The sequence below is a fragment of the Lipophrys pholis genome, assembly GCF_963383615.2.
Source record: "Lipophrys pholis genome assembly, chromosome: 15".
Lineage (NCBI taxonomy): Eukaryota > Metazoa > Chordata > Actinopteri > Blenniiformes > Blenniidae > Lipophrys > Lipophrys pholis.
In genome coordinates this window covers 23,001,449-23,025,376 of record NC_137642.1, presented here as the reverse complement: position 1 = coordinate 23,025,376, position 23,928 = coordinate 23,001,449, and the positions used below count along the sequence as shown (strand labels likewise).

The 23,928-nt window shown below is 40.6% G+C and overlaps 1 protein-coding gene across 1 annotated transcript in view; it reads right to left on the bottom strand.

The window, feature by feature from the left end:
- Positions 1 to 17,108, bottom strand: part of LOC308120394 (inactive phospholipase D5-like) — a 45,230-nt gene extending 28,122 nt beyond the window's left edge. Inside the window, exon 1 of the mRNA XM_080480998.1 lies at positions 16,901 to 17,108. Within this exon, the coding sequence (XP_080337124.1) occupies positions 16,901 to 16,906 (6 nt within the window). The 5' untranslated portion in view covers positions 16,907 to 17,108. The remainder of the gene's footprint in view (positions 1 to 16,900) is intronic.
- Between the last annotated feature and the right edge of the window lie 6,820 nt (positions 17,109 to 23,928).

The window sequence follows — 23,928 nt, the reverse complement described above, 5'->3', positions numbered from 1 at the left end:
CTGCTACACACACACATTCCTCCAGCAATACAAATGGGGATCACACATTCATATAAAATACAGTCTTATATAATCATTATTACAGTAGAAAATTGACTCCTCCATGCATGTGTTGATTTAAGGAGTTAAGGGATGAATGGAAGTTAATACAATGTCTCCAGAGAAGTGTGTGTGCGTGTGTGTGTGTGTGTGTGTGTGTGTGTGTGTGTGTGTGTGTGTATTTGTATGTGCATGAATATGTGAGTGGGTTTATAATTGGATTTGTTTGTGCATAGATATACAGATTAGTATGTGTGTATAAAAATGTGAACGTGCATAATATATTCTATATGAATGTTAACGTCTCTGTCTTCACCTCCAACTCAGCTGAATCCCTCATCCTGCTGGATCTTTACAAGTAGATGTTACTCCTCTGCAGTAATAAATCTTTGTCTGCACTAGGGTTTTTGTTACCCACAGTCCGGACTTGCAGGTCCACTATTGTCAGACCACATCCCATCCACCTCATGCTGTAAAATGTTTGTAATAAATGAGCTCGACTTAATCTTAATCCATCAGGAGACCCAGCGCAGACCGAAAAGCACAAATATGAGCCTGCCACAAAGGCTGAAACTACAACCTAAGAATTCAGTTTAGGGTGTAGTGAGGACAAAGACATTTACAAGACCTAGTAGACACACGAACATCTGAACGTACACCCACAACAGTTTACTAATCTATAGCACATATAGTAGACAGCGGCGTACAAACTCCACTCACAAAGGCCACGTCTGTTCGCCTGCATGTAGTTGTATTTCCATCAGCTGAGCTGTTAGCACCGTATGGGTCTACGTGAAGACTGATTCAATCATTAAACTCAGCTCATAAGTCAAATAAGGTAGCACACACAGTTTGCTTTGTGTCTCTAGATTTGATTTATGTGATGAATGACTTCATAAACACGCTGACTTTTGGTGTGAAACCAATTTTCCTGTGACGTTCTTGTACCTTTATCAGCCTTATAAATAAAGCTGCTTTAAATTGAATTGCCTCTGTGTCAATTAAGGGCAGGAGAAGGCTGCTATCCATCACTTCTCAAGGCAGTGTGGGAACAAGCGACCTGGAGCTCGACTGTCCCAGCAACTCCAATCTCCCGTAGATTTACTCCGACAGTCGCACACCTACACTAAAAAAAAACAGTCATCAATCCCTGCCCAGCTGGGAGCCACACTGCAGTCTTGAAATCTGTTCGTGTCATCTCTCTATCCGCTCTCCTCATCCCGGGATCATTCCTCCGGATTCTTGCTCCGGGTTTGAAAGTTAACATTGGATTGTTCAGGATCCCACTGAAATGATCTGTCATCCAACTTAATCCCGTATGTCACATAGTCAGTGCAGGCGGGCTGAGATACACGGGCCGGGAAAAAGTTTTACGCAGCATTGAAAACCGTAATTTATGATTTTAATCAGAGTGCACCAGTCATACCGTGTAAATGATGGGGAAGACAGGCACAACACCACGGGCTGTGTGACTGATGCACCGTCCTGCCCAGAACAGATTGGTCTCTGTGATGTAGTGAAAACGCCTCTACCGACTCCAGCTGGATATGTGTGTGTTTCTCAACCAATCTGGACTGATTTAGTGGCAGCACATAAGTGTGATGGGTGCTTTTTTGACTCATTGATTGCCCTCTCAGTGCTCACATCTATCTTTATATATGTCAAATTGACAAAAATCAACACAATCAAAATCACAAATTGTAGTACAACCGAGGCCATCGATCTTCTATGCTGCTTTATCCTTGTTCGGTCACAGTGTTTGGAACCGATCCAAGCTGACATTGGGCAATAGAGACCAGACAGGGTGCAAGTCCTTCACAGGGATGACACAGAAAGACACAATCACCAACACAGGAACTTATACTTACAGCCAAACGAGCCCCGTTGACGGTTGAAGAGAAATCACCTTACAAATGATGCCCGTTTACACAGAAATGCTGCAAACGATGTAGTTAGCATGAAGGGTCATTAGTGGATGTTGTTGGTTGTTTTTGTAAAGGAAGCACACACACACACACTTGCGTGCAGAGAACGATGCACTATAAGCATTAGCAATGGCGATTACACGGACACTCACATGGACAGACGACTATAAAAGTCCCCGGAGATTATTTTAGTGTGTGTCCAGAGTGGGAGTCGTGTCACTCTGGACCATTGTTGTTATTGCCCATGTAGTTGTGTATGTGCAGAAGAACTATTTACTATAACCCCGGGGCACATGCACAGTAACGGCATTTCAGAAAAGTCACGTTTTCCCCCATTTATACAGAGTCAAGAGCATTTTCCTAAAGTCCCACTTTGGCGGCCAATTTCAATAAAGTTGCGTTTTCAGTGGTTCTGAACAGACACCCAAAACGCAATGAATGTTTCATCCTTGTGTTTGATTGAAGACCCAGAGTTATCCGGTCAGTGAGACAACGGCGTTAATCACTGCAACACTGTCCCACCTAGGTGAGTGGATGTTTCGGTGAGGCACTGGTGCCGAACATTTACCGCTGTTTTGTCTCAGTCGTCAGCAGCCGTAGCTCCGAGCAGCAGCCACACTGTGCAGTTGTTGTAGAATTCCTTCACCAAATCATCTCAGGCTGTCAGTGGTTGCACATTCGTGAAAACATCTGCCTGCAAAACTGTCCCACTTTTCGACCACAGATTTTAAACCACGATTAATTATTATCATCACATTTCCCTAATTTTCTTTTTTTTTTGGGGGGGGGGGGGGCAAAATGGCAAAGCATGTATTTACTGCAAAAGTTGGTGTGCGACTCGAATGTTGACAACAGTCAAAGAGGTAGAAATCAAGATTTTAAAGAATGGCTCAAGTTGTAACAATATGGACGTCAAACATTCATATGAGAGGAACACGGGCAGCAGGCGGCAGCAGCATTATGGATTTGGAGTGTGGCTTTTGTAAATTAAATAGTTCTGACAGATGCCAACGGAAGTTTCTGGCAGGCATCTTTATTTCTCCAGAAAAGGAAGTTCGATATATATTACATGCAGTTGAGAGGAAGAAAGGGCAACATGAGCTTTCATTATGTATCGTGTGTGTGTGTGTGTGTGTGTGTGTGTGCGTACACCCTGGACACGTCAGGAGAAATTTATGGCCACCAATTAACCTCACATGCATTTTTTTCGACCGTGGGAGGAAACCGGAGAGGGAAACCCACAAGCACACAGGGAGAACATGCGAACTCCACACAGAAAGCCTCTCGCTGTGAGGCGAGAGCGTTTACCACTGTGCCAAGAGCTGGATTCAATGAAGACTCACACATCAAGGTAAAGCTTCACACTTTTATCTGAAAAAACTAAAGGCAACATGAAAATTACAAGTTAGAGCTTGTAAGAAAAAGACGGAGGGGAAAAAAAGGTATTGATTCTTAAATCTCCAGAGAAGAAGGAATTACAAGATTGAGAGGATTTCTATCGGTGTAATGGTATTCATCCTCTCCTTTCATTTAAGACACAGTGAAGACTAATCAGTGCTTGTATATGGGCTTGTCTTTAAGCCAAAGCGAGCCGCCTTAAAAGAGCCTGAGTTTATAAGGGCAGAGCCGAGAGTCCAGTAAAAACATATCTGCTGTGTCCTCCTAGTTCTCATCTGGTTTATTTCAAGCTGCTGTATTTCTCTTTTTGTGCGTGTACATGGCAACTTCAAATCTGTTCCTGCTATGAAATTATTGTAGAAATTCTGAGAAATGTGAACATGGACATTGCGGATCGCGAACTCCATCCAGAACAGTTATACTGAAGGAAGCTTGTGCTCAAGATGGTTGGTTCATTCACATTCTGATCTCCTTCGTTATCTTTTTTTCTGCTTCCCAATACTTTCAGTTTAAACTCAATGCTAATTTTATTTTCACTCCTTGTACATTCACAGACAAACAGTCCAGATCCTTGCAGTTTATACTTGATTGTATTCTGTCGCTCTGCCTTTTACGGCCTCTGATGTGCAACACGCCGCCTCCCCATCAACATGTTATCATTCCGGTCAGCCACAGAGCCACAGAGCATCTCCTCCGTCAGCCATCTGCCACTCTGCACCACCACCAGGGTCCAGACTCGGGGCGTCCTATGTTAGTCTAAATCATACGATTATCATTCTCATTTGTCACCTCAACACTTAATATTTCTTATTTAATTCAACAAATCTTACTTTCATCTCTCCCAATTAATATGAACAGGGTTTCGTACTCAAAATAGCAGACCTCAAAAGTCTCCATCAGACCTGGAAATGGTTCATTGTTATATGCTCCTTTTGTGCTTAGCAGCGTTTGGCTTCAGTTACAATCCTCTAAACAACGTCTTTCCTTCATGACCTTTTCATTGGCATGAAAGAAACTCTGCTGTTTCTTTCTGGAGGCCTCGTACTCTTATGATTACAAAACCACATAATACCTACACATCGAGGTCACTATGTTTTAATCTCATTTCTGCACGTATTTGTGAAAGACAACATTAACAAACAAATCCAACATACGTACAAAAAGTAGTTCTAATGCTTAAATCATACTCATTTGCTGTTTTAGAAATAATGACTTCAAGTATTGCATACTTAACCACTGGACTGCCTTTTCCAAACTCACAATTCAACAACAACTTTTATTGATCTTGTTTTTTATTGAACTGTTTTTATTCCAGTGTAAATCTTGGCCAAGGTAATTGGTTGTTTTGTGGCGTTTCCTGTTGCTGCATTCCTACTATTTGTCTCCTCACTTTCCACCCTATTCACTCCGACACACACAGACTTGCACATGCATTTATCATTTTCTGTTTCCCTGAGAGAAAACTTCATAATACTAGTATTCAGACGAGGTGGCGTTGGCCTTTTCCTTCCATCACACACACGAAATACTGAACAGACAACATTGAAATTCCCCCTCCCATCTTCTTTCACTTCTCCTTTGCAATTTCTCCTGATATTGTGAGACCATTATTAATACCACCCTTACATTAAGCTCCTGCTGGTGTAGCGATACATGAGATAGCGACGAGTTTTTGTTGACTGCAGTACTATAGCTTCAGCTACGTTCTCATATTACTAAAAAGTAGATTTTTTTGCAGACTTGCACATTTTTCTGCACACATCCAATCATCCTATGGCGTTTCCTGCCGCTGCACTACTTTGCATATTTGTGATATTGAGGGTATCCAATAGCCACTGGTCACACCACTTCAGCGCCGGTGTGTGTGTGGCTCTGTGAGTGTGGTGGAATCAGCGGGATGTTCAATTACACTGGCTCAGCCGGTGTATATAGACAGAGGGGATGGTTTACTAAGTACCCTCACACACACACACACACACACACACACACACACACACACACACACACACACACACACACACACACACACACACACACACACACACACACACACACACACACACACACACACACACACACACACACACACACACAAACACACACACGCTTTGAGAGCCAAAAGTGTTTCATTAAAGCTCTGCCAGTAGAGCTGCTTGGACTTGATCCCTCGACAAGTCACAGGCCTCGGCTAAATTACCACAATAGTGAGGAACAAAGACAGGCTGACAGAGAGAGAGAGAGAGAGAGAGAGAGAGAGAGACTGTCATGAATTGATTCACAATAAGAGCCCAGCTCCACGTCTCCTCTTGTATAATTCATTTAGATTTCTGAGGGGCCAAATGAGGACATTTTAAAACACTTTAAAAAGAGAATGTGTACTGTATGTGTATTCCAGTGACTGTTTTGCTTGGGAACAGTCACAATAAAGACTCTCCAATGAGGATTCGTCAGAATTCAGGACTGGAGTCTTTTTCCCGGATTCAAAGTGTGTTTGTTTTATTGGCGTGATAAAGTTATCACCTTGGGGACGAAGGGATGAACTGCTGCTCCACACGAGGGGCTGTGGAACGATGTCTGCAATGCAGCTAAAACACAACTTGGCAACAACTTCACCGTGGCCTTTTGAAGAGACCTGTGACTTGTTCCAACTTTTTACAGAGCAGGTTCTTTGGCGAAAACAACACTTTCTTTTTCTTTCTTTCTTTCTTTCTTTTTTTTTAAATCTTTTAACAAGCGCTGATTTATGTGTTTCTGTTTGTGAGTGTAACAGCTATAAATTAGCAAGCGGCAGCTATTTGACAAAGTGTCACTTAACAGGAACACTGTGTGTGTGTGTGTGTGTGTGTGTGTGTGTGTGTGTGTGTGTGTGTGTGTGTGTGTGTGTGTGTGTGTGTGTGTGTGTGTGTGTGTGTGTGTGTGTGTGTGTGTGTGTGTGTGTGTGTTGGAGTATTAGTCAATTTGCACTTCAAATCTGTGTTGTAGTGGTCTAGCACTCTCGCCGAGAACATCCGCGGTTTGATTCCAGTGGAGAAGTTGAAATTGAAAATATTGGTACTTTAACATGACTTAATAACTCAAACAGATCATAATAAAGTGTGTGTGCCGACTTTTGTCATCGCAATACAACTACATGAAGGCCAAGTCTGGGCTTATTGGCGTTATATGTTATCCCTGTGCATGGTTCGGTTTTTTCTTCAGATTTCTCCTTCCTTCTGTCTCTACTGTCTGTTTCCTCTTTCTGAAATTGGCCTGTGGTATAGACCATCTAGATTGAATCCTGCCTTCACCGGATATCGCCCGGGATCGGCTCCAGCCACCCTAAATTGGACAAATCAGGTATAGAGGATGGATGAGTGGATGAATGAATGGATGGGCTGCGGTTAAGGGTGATGATTGCTCAGTGTGTAGCCCTGCTCACTGTAATTGGAGGCCCAATCCATGAAGAGCAAATGGTAAATAGATTGTAATGATATAGCATGTCCTCACTGCTTCAGCAGTCTCAAATCGCTTTTCCACATTAATGGCAGAGTTGCCTTGCAAGGGGCTTTCACTCTACCTCTTGACATGGAGCTCTATACCACCACAATGCAAAAACATTTTTCCTGGAGTAAGTGGCTACTCTAATTGTCCTGTAGGTGTGAACGTGTGCCTCCGTGTCTTAGTACATATAAATCATTGGGTCGGCAACCTTTATGACCAAAAGAACTGTTTGCGCAAATTTATACCAAAACTTTCTTTTCTAGGAACTGCAAAACATTCAGATATTTTATATGAAATTAATAATTAAAAAAAACACAGCATCTCAAAACTAAATGGTTTTACACACTTAAACTAGCGATGCATTCATTATTTATTATTTCGGCATTTTTGCCCACTGTGCCTTTCCTAATGGTGAGAACAGCTTTATCTATAACAGCAATTTTAACCATTTTAGTTGTTTTTCTTTTAAATAACTTCAGCTATTTTGGCCATTTTTAGTAATTCCAGCTGTTTTAAGTCTGGAGATTAGATCTTTTTTTTTTTTTTTTAATAAAGTGGTATGCACATTAAATAAAAAAATCAAGCAAAACGTTTATTTACATGGAATTTTTCTGAAGGTTTCATGGAGCCACGACAGAGGAGCTGAACCGTCACATGTGGCTCCCGAGCTGCAGACCGATGGTGTAGATGATGCATGCAAGGTTGAGGCAAGTCTTTAGGAAATAAAAATGATAGGTTGGAAATCTCATTGTATTTTGGTTATGTCTTCACTATGTAATATAATATATTGCTGACCAGGGGTGCAGCGTGAATAAATTATTGTTAGTTCAGAAACAGTGTTTCTGTTTCAAACCTTCTGGTAAATAGTGACATAAGGTTTGTATGTTCTTCCTGTTCTTTTTTCATCATTGCACAGCTTTTACTGTTGCTATCTGTCACTGTTTCATGCAGCACCCCCCCCCCCCCCCCCACCCCCACCCCCACCCCATTGGCACTACATTTCTACCTCAAGCAGAAAGTATGACAGGAGATTCATTGACTGTATGTCCCTGACAGTCTGTCAGCCTTTTGTGCCTCTGGCCTTCTTCCTCCCATTCAGGCTCCAGGGACCCTGATTCTCACAGTAACGAGATAGCACATGGAAAAAAAAAGAAGAAGTTTAGCAGCAGAGTCAAGTCCAGAACAGACTCCTAACTTTAAAATCACTGAGTCTGGACTTTCTTGCACTGATAATGCTGCTACATTCCGAAAACTTCATCTGCTGCACCTTATCTGCTGTGCTCCAACAAATCCAGATGGGACCATTAAAAAGTTTCCGTTTATATGGTGAAAAGTTCTCGCTGTACAGGTACAGTTAAGGTCATGATTCTTTTCAAACAGTACTTGAACTCTCAAGAGACATTTCAAAGTGGAACAACTTGTATATGAGTCTCAAGAGGCAACTTTAAAGTAATCATTTGACGAGGTTTATCCTGTAATATCTAACCATCAATGTGTCTATAAAATTCTTCAACACTAAAATCTTTTCCAATTGAACTTCTCAAGAGAACTTAGGCCCCATTTACATTTCAAGCGAAAGCGCATCTTTTGAGATAAGTTTTTTGATTACATTGAAACGTTTCAAAAAAGGAGGTCCGTTTACACGGCAGAAATACTGAAAACAATGTAGTTACCATGTCAGGCCACAAGCTGACACTGCTGTTCGTCTTTGTAATGAAACCACACACATACTTGCAAAGAGGAATACGCTAAAGACATTAACAATGGCGAGTAAATGGACATTCGTATTGACAGAGGAGGCAGTTGGATTGATATAACGGGTGACTCCTCAACTATAGACCTGCCAAGTCCCAGGAGAATATGGAATGGGAGTCATGACACTCCTGAAGCAGTTGTTATTGTCCATCCACTTGTGCATGTGCAGAAGAACACTTCACTATGGCAGTGGTGGGTGTGATCTGTGCCTGCCCCCTTCCCTCCACCCCACTGATGAGGTCTGGAGCCTTCTTGATGATTCCTTCACATTAAACCCAGATTATTATTATTACTAGGAGTGGCGGGATGCCTTGGTGCGATGGCGCCCAGGGAACTGCTGGGTGTCAAGGGTCACGCTCAAGCACCAACAGTGGTATTGTCTCGGCTGTGGGATTCGATCCTGTGAACATCAGTCTCAGTCATAACCTATTGGAGAGTTCACTCTTTTTCAGTCATTAGTACCAGATATATGTTTTTTGAAAGCGAACACACAGCTATTAAGTTCAGCCGTCCATTTATCTTCTGTACCCACTTTATTCAAGGCAGATTTATGAGACTGTGTCATCCAACAATGGGCAGGACAAAGTGCCTGGGTAGGTCGCTCGTATGCTCATCCATTTATTTATTGTCTAATAGTGTCTTTTTTTCGCTGCCTTTTCATTTTTCCATTCCATTACGGTGCACAATGCAAAGCATTACCTTGAGGCTGAAGAATTGTGCATGTTTTGTTTTTCTTGCGGAGTCTCTTGGGGTCGGTGCAGAGTTTTTGTGTTGTGCAATGTTTGTATTACAGTGTGATGTTATGTTTTGTTTACTGATAAATTTCCCGAAGGGGATGGTAAAGTGTATTGTCTGCAAGTAGTTCATTAAGTCTATTGTTGCCTATTCACTGCAGGTGATTAGTAAACAGTGAAAAGAAAATGAAAAAGACTTGTATTGTTCGTCTTGTTGTTCCTTCCGCTGATCTGTCAAAAGTTCTATTTCCTTCATTAAAAAAACCCACCATGCTGAATGTTTTCATCACGATGAAAAGTCAATATGGCCGCTTTGAAATGGTTACCATAGATTATTTTCTCGAGCACATTGCTTTAGAAAATTGATCATCGCTCTGCATGTTGTGTCTCCCTCGGTTAATTGTGTTGAAATTAATGTTGCTTTTAATTCGACGGTGACAGGAAGCTTAATGAGAATTGATGCTGAGCGACGCCGACACAGACTCACGATGGAAGGAAGAAAATGAAAAAGTCTTCTCTCTCGTGTTGAACTCAGCAATTCACAACGAGACACATGAATCAAGGACAGACGCCTCCTGGCTTTGTGCACATTCACGATTTACAGCAATGGAAAAACACACATGGGACTAGTTTGACGACAAACCCGTCCATCATATAGACAATGGCAAGAAATGTGCAAATTCATACAGATGCACACCTGTCATGCTAAATATTTTCACCTAACTCATATTTGTTACTCGTCCTTAGGTACATCACCAGATACCAGTAACAACATGAATATAGTTACTTCTGTAAAAAGTAATGGAATCACTTCAGTACAGAGGCGAGTGGTAAATTACTATTGAGGGCCGAAAAATAAGTTGACTTGAATTTGCTCAATAACAATCATCTCTTGTTAAAAAGCTGTTTGTTTTTTTAATGAGCTATAGTACCCTTTTTCTTTCTCAGCCTTTATCTGCAAAATGTAATTTCATATTACTAAATTCTGAGTTCATTAAATAAGTAAATACATTTTATCATTTAGCGTCATTCTTTCCACAGTGAAACACGAATTTTGTGAGGCATCGATTGCCAGACACAAACAACAATGTGATAATGGCCAATAATGTGGAAAAATGTGACCATTTTAGATGTAATAAATCCAGTAATAACAGTAGATCAAAGGGTCACATAAGGCCCCCGGCCTTTATGATGCCCGCGTCTGTTTTAGTATTTACTTTGTTTTGTAAGAATTTATGGAGGCATGTTTACTATATCCTCAACTTACTAATGCAGTTCAGTGCATCCATTTATCCAGCTCTCCTCTGCCCTCCCCACCAGGCTCATCCATAATTAATGCTCCGGTAAATCAGACTGTGCATTCTGTGCTCAGATCTTGTAATGTACTGAGATGTGTCATTTGTTTTTCCTTGTTAAACTCTTGTTAGAGCGCGATGATGAATAATGCGTTTATCAACAGACAGAGACGCAGAGATGAGAGAGACAGCGTCCAATCAGGAGCCAGAAATACAGTATGTCAAAGCTGCCTGTTGCTCATGGCATGCATCACGACACCACCAGGTGTTATTTAGACGTACGACATGCAAACCAGCAAACACAAGCACCTGCGCGAACGCATGCACACAAAGGTTGTGACTCTGTTGATAGAGGGAATATTTGTTTTGTTTTGTTGTCATTTCAGGACAAGAGCTCCTATACAGAGCGGGGTTTGTTTGCTCAGCTGGACATGTAAAATTGAACAAAGGAATCTGGCTTCATTATTCTCCTCTGTTTGATCTTCATTGAAGGGGGTAAAAAATAATTATGGAAGCTGATTATGATTTAAATTTTTCAGTTTTATTATTTTGTGGCCCCAATCCTCTTCGGTAAAAAAACTATTGTGAAAAGTTGAAAACTCAACGTGTCTCCAGTCTCAAACGTGGTCCAGGGAAGGAAAACATACTTTTGAGGTGAAGGTAAATGACTAAAGTTTGAGAACACACAATGCATTGGAGTTTGCCAACGGAAGAACATCTACAATATTGGTCAGTTGGTCGTAATGTTATGGCGGATCGTGTGTCGAAGCTGCTGATCCTTTTTGTGAAACGGGTCGTCAGCTAATATCTGCTGGCGGGAAGAGGCTCCTGTGGATTTACTGTCATTAACATCACCCAAGAGCCTCATCAGCCGCTGCAGTGTATAAGATATCATGTTTGCTGGTCGACTGCGCCTTCCTGTCACTGCTCCAGGGGCTTGAGTGGCGATGATAGCGAGGCGGTCTGCTCTCAGACATCACTCCAAGACAAGAGTGTGGATGAAACTCCTCTCCAGTGAATGGCCAGTTTATATTATACAGTGCATAACATTTTTTAATCGTTTGCTTAATTCTTTTCTTGCTTCTTATGGTTGCAGTTGTAGCTCCATCCTGTGTTGTACATTCATACAGTATAGCTCAGACCTGCACAGCCCCGACTTACAGATAGCAGACGCATTACGATCAGTTAATTATGTACGAGTTTCTTTTGAAAATAAAGTCCTCTGGGTATGAATGTTACAAAACCCTTTCTGAATGACTGCAGGCAATTTCTCCTGTTCATTTGGTCCAAATATTTGCCTACAAAACTAATAAATCATGCAGCTGCGAATCACTCTGCTGGAGCGTTACATCAGCTAAATATCAAACTTTGGACAGCTGTGACAAACTGTCAGACTATAGACATCTACTGCACATTGCGCTTTTCCTTACTTCCTGGGTTTAAATCCATTTTTCTTCCAGCTGAAATTATGAGATAAAAATAAAGTGAACCAAGGCGGTTTTCTGACAAGCAAGTAAGCAACCAGAGGGCAGTCCTCAGGCGGAAGGATCAGAAGCGAACACTATATCCACGTCAGCCTTTACATTGATGCACCTTGAAAATCTGCATTTCCAGCGGATGACATGTAAATCTCTTCTGCGCTCTACTACACAAGTATTTATTCTCCTACACACATGGTCAAAGATATGTTCAGTTAAAAAGAAAATGTTTAAAGCAAATTCAATTTGCTTCTGAATATGACCAGTCTGTTGAGTGTAAAAGATGCAGTCATAGAATTGTAGCAAAGAACGAACATACCACATATTTAGGCTCCATCCAACTTTTACATACTATTTTCCTTCCGCAGCCTATAAACATGCATGTGAAAGTGAAGCATGTGTCCTTAAATTGACCGCAGGCGTGATTAAGAGCGTGCGCAGTCTCGCTGGGATTGGCTAAAGTAGTGTTGAAGAAGGACGGAAGAAGAGCAATCACAGTTGTGGAGAAATTTACTACGAGTCCTTTAGTGCAGTGATTCTCAATATGTCTGGTTTCAGAATCCACTGAGAACCCACAATAATATGCAACTTTTTAATAAAGTCATTGAATTTATTTCAATGTAAGAGAGTAAAATAGAACATTATAGTATCAATTTATACAAAATGCTTAATGATTAGACAATAAGATGAGTGGCAAATTAGGACATTAGCAGGAGATTATTACTTTTTATACACAATTAACTGCACTAAAACCAAAACGTATCATATTTCTGCACAAATACGACATAAGACTGATCTCTATAGTTTAAAATGCAGATCCAATTGCAATTTCACTGCTCAAATCACTGCACAAAACAGACATTGTTGTCCTCCATTGTCTTCAATATAATGAAATTCATATCTATTAATCTGCTTCTGGTTCATAATGCTAAGTTGGCATATGGTGCGGAATTGTCAGCTCACATTACAAGGCCCAGCTTCTGTTCAGAATTTCAATAGATGGCTCTACAATGAATTTTTTGGCCCTGGCAAACACATTGACAAACACAAGCTCTACTTTAAAGACCAGTTTTAAAACCTTCCTGTGATTAGGTTTATGCTTTGCGTTGGCTCGGGTCACCTTAGACCACGTTCTTACTGAAGCTGCTGTAGGTTTAGGCTGATTAGAGACCTTATTCATTGCACTCAGCTTCTTTCCCCTCGTGTCTACATTTTCATGTCATGTAATTAACTTTGGGTCTCTCTCTGTCACTACTCTCGTATTATCTTGTCTCGTATTATCCTGTCTGTCAGTCATATTTGGCCCCTAACAGTAAATACAGCTCCCCACCACCTCGGAGTCTGGTTCTACTGGAGGTTTCTTCTCATTAAAATTGAATTTTTCCATGTCCACTGTCACCATTTGATTTAAATGTAAAGTGCAGCGAGATGACTATGTCCTGACTGCTGCTGTATAGTTAAAACTGAATTGGTGGAAACTGAATGTTTGGTGCTTTATGTGTTGCCGTATGACTCACTGGTAATCACATTTCAAATATTTTGGGAGCCTTTCATCAATAGTGTGCAGCTTGTCAGCCGAGTACGCCACTTCTTCTTCTTTTCTTTCCTCTCCGAGTGGCAACAGAAAAAAGGCTGAAGAGGAGACGGCAGACGGAGCCATAACACAGCAGCCTCTGCAGTCAAAACGCAGCCAGCGGGAGTGATTTAACCCTCCAGTTCAGCTAACTGAAGCCCTAACCTTCACCACAGACGCTCTCCTTCAAGTTGCGGCCAGAGTGACCCCGTCTTTGAAGAAATATCACGCACACGGAACACGCTCGCTGGTCTCGTTCCAATGTTTTCCACTAACGCACAGTAGCCAGTAGTTTGGTTGCCATGGATACCGTTTCAGGTGTTTCTGGGCTCCAGTGTGCACTGAGGCTTTGCACCATGGCCTGATGGCTTCTGGGCGTGTGTGTGTGCGTGTGTGTGTGTGTGTGTGTGTGTGTGTGTGTGTGTGTGTGTGTGTGTGTGTGTGTGTGTGTGTGTGTGTGTGTGTGTGTGTGTGTGTGTGTGTGTGTGTGTGTGTGTGTGTGTGTGTGTGTGTGTGTGTGTGTGTGTGTGTTTGGATTTGGCAAAATGATGCTGTCTGTGTGCAGGAGTTCAAAATTCTCTCTCTCTCTCTCTAACTCTTTCCTGTGCAGCTCCTGTTTTTTTTTTCACTTCTTCTCCTCTTCACCTCAAATCACTTCTTCCATTCCCTCGTCCTCAACTCCCTCCTTCAAAATCACCACGTCCCCCCAACAGAGAGCAGTGAGTCTGGGCGTAGTAGGTCAGACTTGGCGAGTTCATTCTGGCCCAGCAGCACACCTGTCAGCCGGTGCTGTGTGCCTCCGGGCTAAAAGACTGATGGCACCGCGAGACAGAGGCAAACGAAGACGAAGGGGAGGAATCAGAGACACAGATCGAGAGAAACAATGAGTAATGGTGGAAGGAAATCTTCATGTAAGTGTCTTCAGAGTTAGTTATTGCCGGGTAAAATCCCATCAATCTCAAAATAACTAGAGTCCCCCGATTGAGAGGCTCTAACGCAGTATAAGATATAACATATAGGCGTGTTACACCTCAGATTGAACAGGGGAAACTCTGCTATAAGGAGATTTTTGCATGCTCCAAATACAACTCCCACTCCCAATGATTTACCAAATACCAAAAATCTATGTAGCGTAATCTTGCCAACCCACTTTATGCCACAAACTGTACAGCACATGAGAGCAGAGACTCCACAGATTATGACGACATCAGGATTGTAGAGAAGAAGCCTCAGTTTTAAAAGGTTAAAACGCAGTACATGTATAATGTCTGCATGACACTGGGCTATGATTTGTGCGCTAATGAGTGGTTTTGTCTCGAACAGCTCAAAACAGGGTGAGACCAAACAAATTGTGCAGCTTTTATAAAATGTAATCAGTGTTATCATTTACCCTGCTCTGAAATTATAAGTCCATTATCAGAGATTTTCTGTATTTTTTTTTACAAACCGTGTTATTATGTAGCTTTTTTTTTATTTTATTTTTTTTACCAAGCGAGACAAATTAATGGATTCTTGTTGAATACAGCGACAATAATGAGAAACATTTAGCTCCAATACTGACTTGAATTAAAGAGTTCTGTTGATATTGCATTCCTGGAAAAATGCATTTTTAAGAAATTTAGGCTTTGAGTATTTTAGAGTCGACAGCATTCCTCTTGGCAAAACAGCCACTTAGAACTTCACCTACATAACCAACAATATGTGTAAAAACCCACTTTTAAACCTGATTATGGTAATATCTGTTGATTTATGATGTTCTTCATGCAACTGTAATTATTTTCTAAACAAACAGATTTTCATCTACTCACCAATGAGTTATACCTTGAATTTGCTCTCGACACTAGTAAATAAAGCAGTTCCTATCATATTGTCATTAATTGCACACAAAATTCTGTCAAATTATTTTGTTGGACTCAAGTTTCAGCCGTTCATAATGCTGACAAAGATATTCTCTTCTTATAGTTGCAGGGCGGAACTGTTGACAGCAGACTATGTTGAAGGAAATTCACATTTTTGGACTATCTGGAGAAAATCCATGCATAGACAGGAAGAACATGCAAACTCTGCATAAGCAAAGGCTTCAAGCAGGGATACGTTTTGCCGTAAGAAAGAGTTCTAATCACTCCTTCATTGTCCACAAGCACCTCTTTCTTTTCCTTGCGTTGTTAAGAAATGTGTTTATGTAGAAGATATGCGACTTTATCAACATCTGGTGCTACAGTCAGACTGATCTCAACATCCAATGTACACAAAAACTAACACCCATTAACTTGTCAGACTCAGGTGTGACCATGTGTTTTCCCATTGTAGCATCCAGAGCGATATAGTTGTCTCACTAAATCATAATTACATTATCATCATTATTACATGCTGTACATGTGCCAGCTATGCCAATCCACCTTGTAAACTTAACGTCTGTATTTCTCCCCGGAGAAATAAATAGAAAAGGCAATGATTCAAGCTATGAATATGTGAAAACCAGCATTGAATCCATTTACCTCCCATTGCCAAACAAAGCAGCTGCCTCCGCCTGCTGCCTCTGCCCAGCATCAGAGATGCGCTTCACAGGTTCTGGAAGTTAAAAGGAAAAAAAAAAAAAAAAGGAAGGCAACCTGCCATGCAGCTTTCAAACTGCGTGAGCACAAATTTGGTTTTATCCTGTGATTATCAAGTGCATGAAAGTATCAGAGAAACGTGGCAGCCGGTGAATGAGGAATTCACACGACCAATTCAAAAACAGCACTTTCTTCTATATGTGCTCAAGGCTGAGCGACTCCGAGGCGCCCTGAAGGAAGGCAGTTTTATAACATTTGAGCGACTGCTTATGAAAAAACACGAGTGTGGAGATAAAAAAAAAAAAAAAAAAAAAACCCATCATGTCCTGCATGTACGAGGAGGACAAAAGCCCAGTTATCACCAGGAGCACAGCAGCTGTCCTCCAGCACAACACTGACATCAAGACTGCACTTTATGCACAAACATGCACACCAGGAGTTGAACGAGCCTCTTGAGTGTGAAACACTTGAAGCCAAACGACAGTCTGAACACACTGAGGATAGATAGATAGATAGATAGATAGATAGATAGATAGATAGATAGATAGATAGATAGATAGATAGATAGATAGATAGATAGATAGATAGATAGATAGATAGATAGATAGATAGATAGATAGATAGATAGATAGATAGATAGATAGATAGATATAGTAAGTACAGCTCACCTTCATGATGCATCCCTCCGTTTCTTGTCCACACTGAAACACATGTGAGCTTCTTGTTGTGTGTGTGTGTGTGTGCGTATAAAGATGTGTGTGTCTCTGTGTGTGTATGATGGGAGACAGAAAAAGTGTAAGTCTGTATAAGCTCTCTCTCTCTCTCTCTCTCTCTCTCTCTCTCTCTCTCTCTCTCTCTCTCTCTCTCTCTCCTCTCTCTCTCTCTCTCTCTCTCCTCTCTCTCTCTCTCCTCTCTCTCTCTCTCTCTCTCTCTCTCTCTCTCTCTCTCTCTCTCTCTCTCTCTCTCTCTCTCTCTCTCTCTCTCTCTCTCTCTCTCTCTCTCTCTCTCTCTCTCTCTCTCTCTCTCTCTCTCTCTCTCTCTCTCTCGAATCACAGGGGAGGGGAGTGTGTCCCCACTCCGCATCACAAATGTGTGTTCGTGTTTGAGATGAAATTGTGTGTGTGTGTGTGTGTGCGCTGCTCCACCTACTACTAGTACTGTATAAAGGAAAACCAAATATCTATCTATCTATCTATCTATCTATCTATCCTAACACTTTTTATATCATCTCTCCTCCTTTGTGCTTCCTGTCCTCCCTCCTTCCCTCCCTTTTCCTCTCGGTCTCACTTTCCTCCTCTCCTCTCATCTCGCCATATCGCATGTTGGTCCACCTCCCTCTCTTCATCTCTCCCTCCCATTTCCTATCTCACCACCCTCTCCCTCTAATAGAAAGCTCACGTTTCTCCCATATAGACAGAGAGAGAGAGAGAGAGAGAGAGAAAGACAGCGAGACGGGGGGGATAAATAGATGGCATGACTTGCTTTTCTCTTTCCCCCCCTGTCCATCTTTCAGTGTCTCCGCTTACGTTGCTGACAGTCTTTTGTTCTTACTGATGTTTGATTACTTCCTATGCTGATGACAGTCACCCTTGTGTATTTTCCTCAGATGTTGACACAGAAACCCAGTGAATCCTGTGGATGCTGATGCAAAGCATGGAATAAATAAATAAATAAATATATAGAACAGGTACCAAGCCTGGTGAAACAATTGCAGCTGTGTTAGCCGAGACTGAAAGGCAAGATGAGAGAGAAATCAACAAGGCATGATGGTATTTGAGTTCAGAGATGTTACTCACACAAAGTAATTCTTAGAGGTTAACTCCTCCACCTCCTGGTATTCAATGGGATGAAAGGCAGCACATTGAAATGCAGAGCAGATGCAAAGACTGTGGAAGCGGATCAGTTACAGTCTCAACGCCCTGCAGCCCTGTACTGACACTGAGGAGCCAGCAGAGGGCGCCAGCACACTTCACAACTCTCAAACGTGCATCAGGTGTGAAGGAACAGGTGAGAGGGACTGAGCAGGAAGGGATTGCACCCAGAAAAGAGAGAGAAACTAGTTTGAAAGCAGCTTTGAAAAAAAAAAAAAAAAATTATATGTCCTTCTATTTTAAAGTCTTGTTGTACTGTTTTTCACGCAAAAATTCTCTATTTTCTGATTTGTATTCTATTTTGTGTGATATATTTTGCCCGTTTGATTTTATGAAGCAAAAACTCAAGTATTAGTTTTGAAGCTAAAGCACTTATTTATTGGAATACTTTAGCTTTACTGAAAACTCAAAATGTAAATGAATCTGACATGAAACGAATGACAATAACAAAGTAAGGAAATTGAGCAAATATTAAGGGGACATGGTGTGGTTTTCTCAGACAAACCTTTTTTTTTTAATTACTAGATGAATTTAGAATTATTGATTTAACTTTTCCAAGATGACTGAAGTTCATGTCAAATGTGTGACAGTCAAACTGGTCTGTGACTGAACAGTTCCACGGGGTTTGCATTACAATGAGTATAGTATGTGGATGTGAAGCTTTATTTCTCCGCAAATTGCATCGGTGGTGACAGGACAGGAGTTAAAGAGATTCAGCTCCTACAAATGCATTGTTTTTATGTCTTTTATGACCCACCAGCAGCTCGCTTGCCCGTAGCTTCAAACGGCTTTACTGCAAAAGCAATAAGGACCCATAAACAAACACCATTAACGCACCCGGCAAGTTCCACAGAGCATCGATGAGACTACAAGGATTACACTTAGAGTTTAAGACTGTTGAACTTGCTCATTAGTAGAAGAACACATCATCAATTAATCTATCATTTAATCAGGTGTTTCTCTTGTTTTTGAACAGAAACATACTGACAAAATGATTTTCTTCTTATTTGGATGAGCTAAATGTAATAATTTATTGCTGCAGATAAAAGAACATGACAGTAGTCACAGTCGCATGAAAACTCAGCTGTTCAAACTCAGAATACATCTCAATCTAGCTCAAGAATTGGTGTTGTTCTTCAATTTGGCAGTAATTATAAAATCAGTTTTTTATCATTGAAAAGAAAATGTTTCCTATTCAAAGCTGCACTCTTAGGTTTGTGTCTTTAATAACGACCACTGCTGCAGTTACATGGAAAATGTAGTCGAGTCCAAAGGTGATTCCAGTCTTGCTCAGTGTGGATTTAAATGTATTTATAAATCAGTTTGTTTCACGTGCCACATTTCGGATTTGTCATTTTCACTCTGCAAACAACATCAGCACCATTGGAGGGCACTGTCACTGCAGTATCACGAAGCAGAAAACATCAGTGCAAAGAATACCCACTCAAAATATGATATTATGGGCTTGTTCATTGTGTTTCATGCATTATATTAAAATCCTCAAAAAGAATATCTCAACCATTGCAAGGACACATCCAAAGCTCACAAAAGCCGATGCTTCAAAAAAAAACACACAATATATGAGGATATAATGATTCCGACTGGATAAAAGACGTCCGGATATTTTCAGGCTGTGTCAGTTTCTGGTTCCGCACCAGCAGCCGTGACGTTTCAGTTCTGCGGGATCCGTCTCGTCTTTCCCTGTACGAGCTGTTTTTGTTTTTCTGTTGACTCGCACACTCCTCGACAAAATAAACGACTAGTTTGACCCGTCGCTTGACCTTTTCTTTGCGCCGACAGCTTGCTGTGTGGTTCAGGTCATTTCACAGCCTCTTGCTCAGGCAGGTGGTGGGCAGCCAGACTCACTTCACATTGTTACAGTAACGGTGTCCTTGTGTTCCAGGTGCCTTATGGTGATATTTTGGTTGTGAATCAGCTGTTATTGAGCCGCCTCCTGACTCTCTTTTAATCTTCATTAAAAGGTTCAGATCAGAGTGACCCACCTCTTCTTGACCTCGAGGCAGTTTCTCTCTCATCTGGAACATCTGGAACAAGACTGATCATTTAGAGCACATCAGAAACCCCATGTTGGACTAAATGGTGTAGAAGATGAACGGATCTCCTGCAGCTGGTCCTACAAAGATACTGACCCTGCTCAGGACGTGTAATCGAGTACATTTTTTTTGAAAAAACTGCTCAGGAGGAGTGAGTGAGATTATGACTACTTCTAATATTATCTGTGCAGATTGAAATCTGTACAGACTGAACTGCTCTTCTGTGCAATTTCAATTTTAATTAAAGTTTTTCAGTGTTTTGCCTTATTCAGCTCAACATCACTTATTTTCTTTTGACAAGCTGCTGTTTTCTGGAAGCAAATTTTTATAAAAACATCCACCAAAAAAACACCACATTTATTCTAATAATTAATAATCATTTCTCATAATTCTACACTTTTCCTGCACAGTATGGGTTGGGCAAGTTACTAAAAAATTGTGCTTGAATACAATCATCTTGTTACTTGTGTAAGAAAATAGTGGTTTCACTAGATTTATAAGCAAAACAAAAAAAACGTTTTAACTTTACATTCTCTTTTATTTAAGATGTCTTTGTCTGCATGTAGTTATATTCCTGCAATAGATGAGCTTTACTGTGATTCAGCCACACATTCACTTGGGACTGACTTCTTGGTAATTGCTTGTCATTTTCTGAATTCACCAGAGAATTCCAAAGCGGCTCCTCTTTGCCCTGACTTTTTATGATCAGCTTTATAAAAGCAGACTGACTCTGTAAGTCGCGCCTCGTAATATAAACTCCGTTTTTTTTTTTACCTTCAACCAAAAATATTTCAATAAAATGTAGTAGCTGGATTCAAAACCGACGGTTTGACTCTCATCTTGGGTTGCTGATGTATTTTTCTTTGGATGAATATTTGTCAATGTCAGATAAAAACACAACCTAATTCTGAGGGGACGTTCACTGATTTACTGAATCTCGACATGCTGAGGAATAATACATTTTAATTGACACTTATATCATCATGTTTAAAGCCCGAACAGCAGTTTCAGCTTCTCTGAGATTTCAAATGTAATAGACCCTGAAGAATAAGCACCAACAACCAGCCCCAGCTCTCTGATATGATTATCAAATTATTAGTATTATCTCCATTTGTGCCTGTTTCTTTGATAAAGCCTTTTACAGCAGGATCTCAGGGATAAGGAGACTTTAATTGGAGTGATGGTGCAGATAGGAAAAACTTTCCTGCACATAGATACATCTAATTAATTAGGACAAGGGTGAATTTAAGCAGATTTGAGCCAGATTTAAAAATAATATTACAGTGAAAGATGACATGAATGTTGATTGATCAAAATGACAGACATTCAATTAGTCCTTTTCATGAAATGAGTTTCCTTATTTCTCATAAGTCCTTGGAGATGCGAGTCTTCTGGAAGTGAGGATGAAAGTTTTGCTCCCTTCACAATGATTAAACTCGTCCGTCCTCGGGTTAGAGTAAATCAATGAAATCAATGAAGAGTAGACACCGAGAAGATGGAAACAGTGTCAACAACAACAGAGAGAAACATTATGCACAGTGAGTGGGTGAAGTAAAGAGGGAAATACACAAAAGAATGATTCGGCGAAGAGGAAATTACTTGTCACTGTTGAATGTCACAATAAAGTCCATTAAAAATCTGTCACTTTGTTCAGACATTGTTTGATGTCTATAAATATGAAAGAAGGAGAAAATAATCAACCTGAACATCTGAATTTTACAAGATTCTGAGTAATATCTTGTATGTGATTAAAGCAGGAGTTATTTTTGCAATCGGTGGATGAGCTGTTTTTTGGGGTTAAATGTTTTTTAATACCTGCCCAATTAATAACTGTGGTGTTATTCTGTTTCACACGTTGCGGTGATGAAGCCACTTTAGTAGCATTTCAGTGGGTTTTTATAATTGGCATATTTTCAATTCCAGCATTGAGCAGGAGTTCCAGCTTATTTTGAATGACTGTTTGGCTGTTTTTTTTTTCTATCCCACCTGGCAACCCTCTTTTCTTTGCTTTTTTTTTTTTTTAAACACCTGCAACAATTTTTCAGCAAATACAACTATGTGACAGATCCTGCTTTGCTCTAGGATAGGCCAGAAAAGTAAAATGACAGTAAGATCATTTGTGAACAAGCACAACTATAAATGTTTCCCTTTTGCTTTAGCATGAGTACATGGAAATAGAATCCATAGATTTAATAAAGCCCTTTTTTAAACTAACTACAACTATAATAATCTATAAGAACGTATTTACTATGTAAAATACATCCACCCCCATATTCTGTACATGTCCACACTTATAGGCACTGTGTGTATATTTTTCTATTATATTGTATTTCTATCTGCTTTTTTTAGTTCCTGCTATGTGTGCTTCTTTCTCTGTACTATCCTGCTGTACCACTGCAAATTTCTCCACATGCGAGATGAATAAAGGGATATCTTATCTTATCTTTTAAGCAAAATACAGTCATATTTCCAAAACCATTTTCTCCAGAAATTTTCTTGCAACTAGAAAAGCAACAAATCCCTACATTTTTTATTGTTTCAAGTCCAAATCTGCACAAATATTTAGAAGGTAAGGTGGGTCTCTTCTGGTTAAAATGCACAAAGCTTCAAAAGGCAAATTCAAACTCAGTGTGAGATAATGCTCCGAGTTCAAAATGACAAAAAAAAAAAAAAAAAAAAAAGACTGCTCTTCCCACTAAAACAACCGCCCCAAGTAAATAAACCAGAAACAGCAGCTGCTTCATTTAAAGGTCAGTGATTCGCGAGCCACATGTTTGAAACCCCTGATTTTATGATCATAGGTACAACTTCACAGCACGTGGTTATATGTGTGTGTTCATGAAAGAACAATTAACATGTTATAATCAGAGATATCATGCCGGAAAGAAAGAAAAAAAGCCAATTAGTGAGCTGATAGAGACTGAGAACTAACATACAGGGAAGTGAGAGCCAACATGCTTCAAACTCTCACATCCTGGAGAGACATTTAATTAGAGCAGAAACTGGTGGTGTTTATTGTCTCACTACATTATATTCAACGCTCACCTGAACCAAACATGTCACGTGTGAACTGGGAGAGACTTTGCTGTCTTTGTCAACAGTGAACTTTCTCTGGTTGGACTTTTTTTTTTTTGTCACATCAGGTGACAGTGTCCTCTGCTGTTCTGACACTCTGGGAAGTGTTGGGCAATTCATGTGAAGGAGGACTTCTTTAATGCAAGCAAACTCCGCAAATGTGGGTAAACCTACAGTATACAGTATATATAGACCAGCAGCTATAGAGCAAGAATCATCCACCATTTTCTATTTGTTGAGCTGACCTCACACAGCCCAGTCAGGGGTGACCAAAGAGATCTGATCTGAAGTATAACCAGACAAGTTGAAAAGTGAATTAATTTAAAATATACTGAATTGTCTTAAATCAGGTCAAAGTCTTAACTTGGAGCGTCTAAGTGAAGTTTGCATGTTCTTGAAACAAATGTTGGTGGTTTTCTCTGTTGCTGAGTCCACAAACATGCATTCTGTGGTTAAATTGTGTCTCTAAATTATGGACAGATATAAATGTGAGAGTGTGTGTGTGTGTGTGTGTGTGTGTGTGTGTGTGTGTGTGTGTGTGTGTGTGTGTGTGTGTGTGTGTGTGTGTGTGTGTGTGTGTGTGTGTGTGTGTGTGTGTGTGTGTGTGTGTGTGTGTGTGTGTGTGTGTGTGTGTGTGTGTGTGTGTGTGTGTGTGTGTGTGTGTGATGGACCGTCGATCTGTCCAGGTTGGACCCT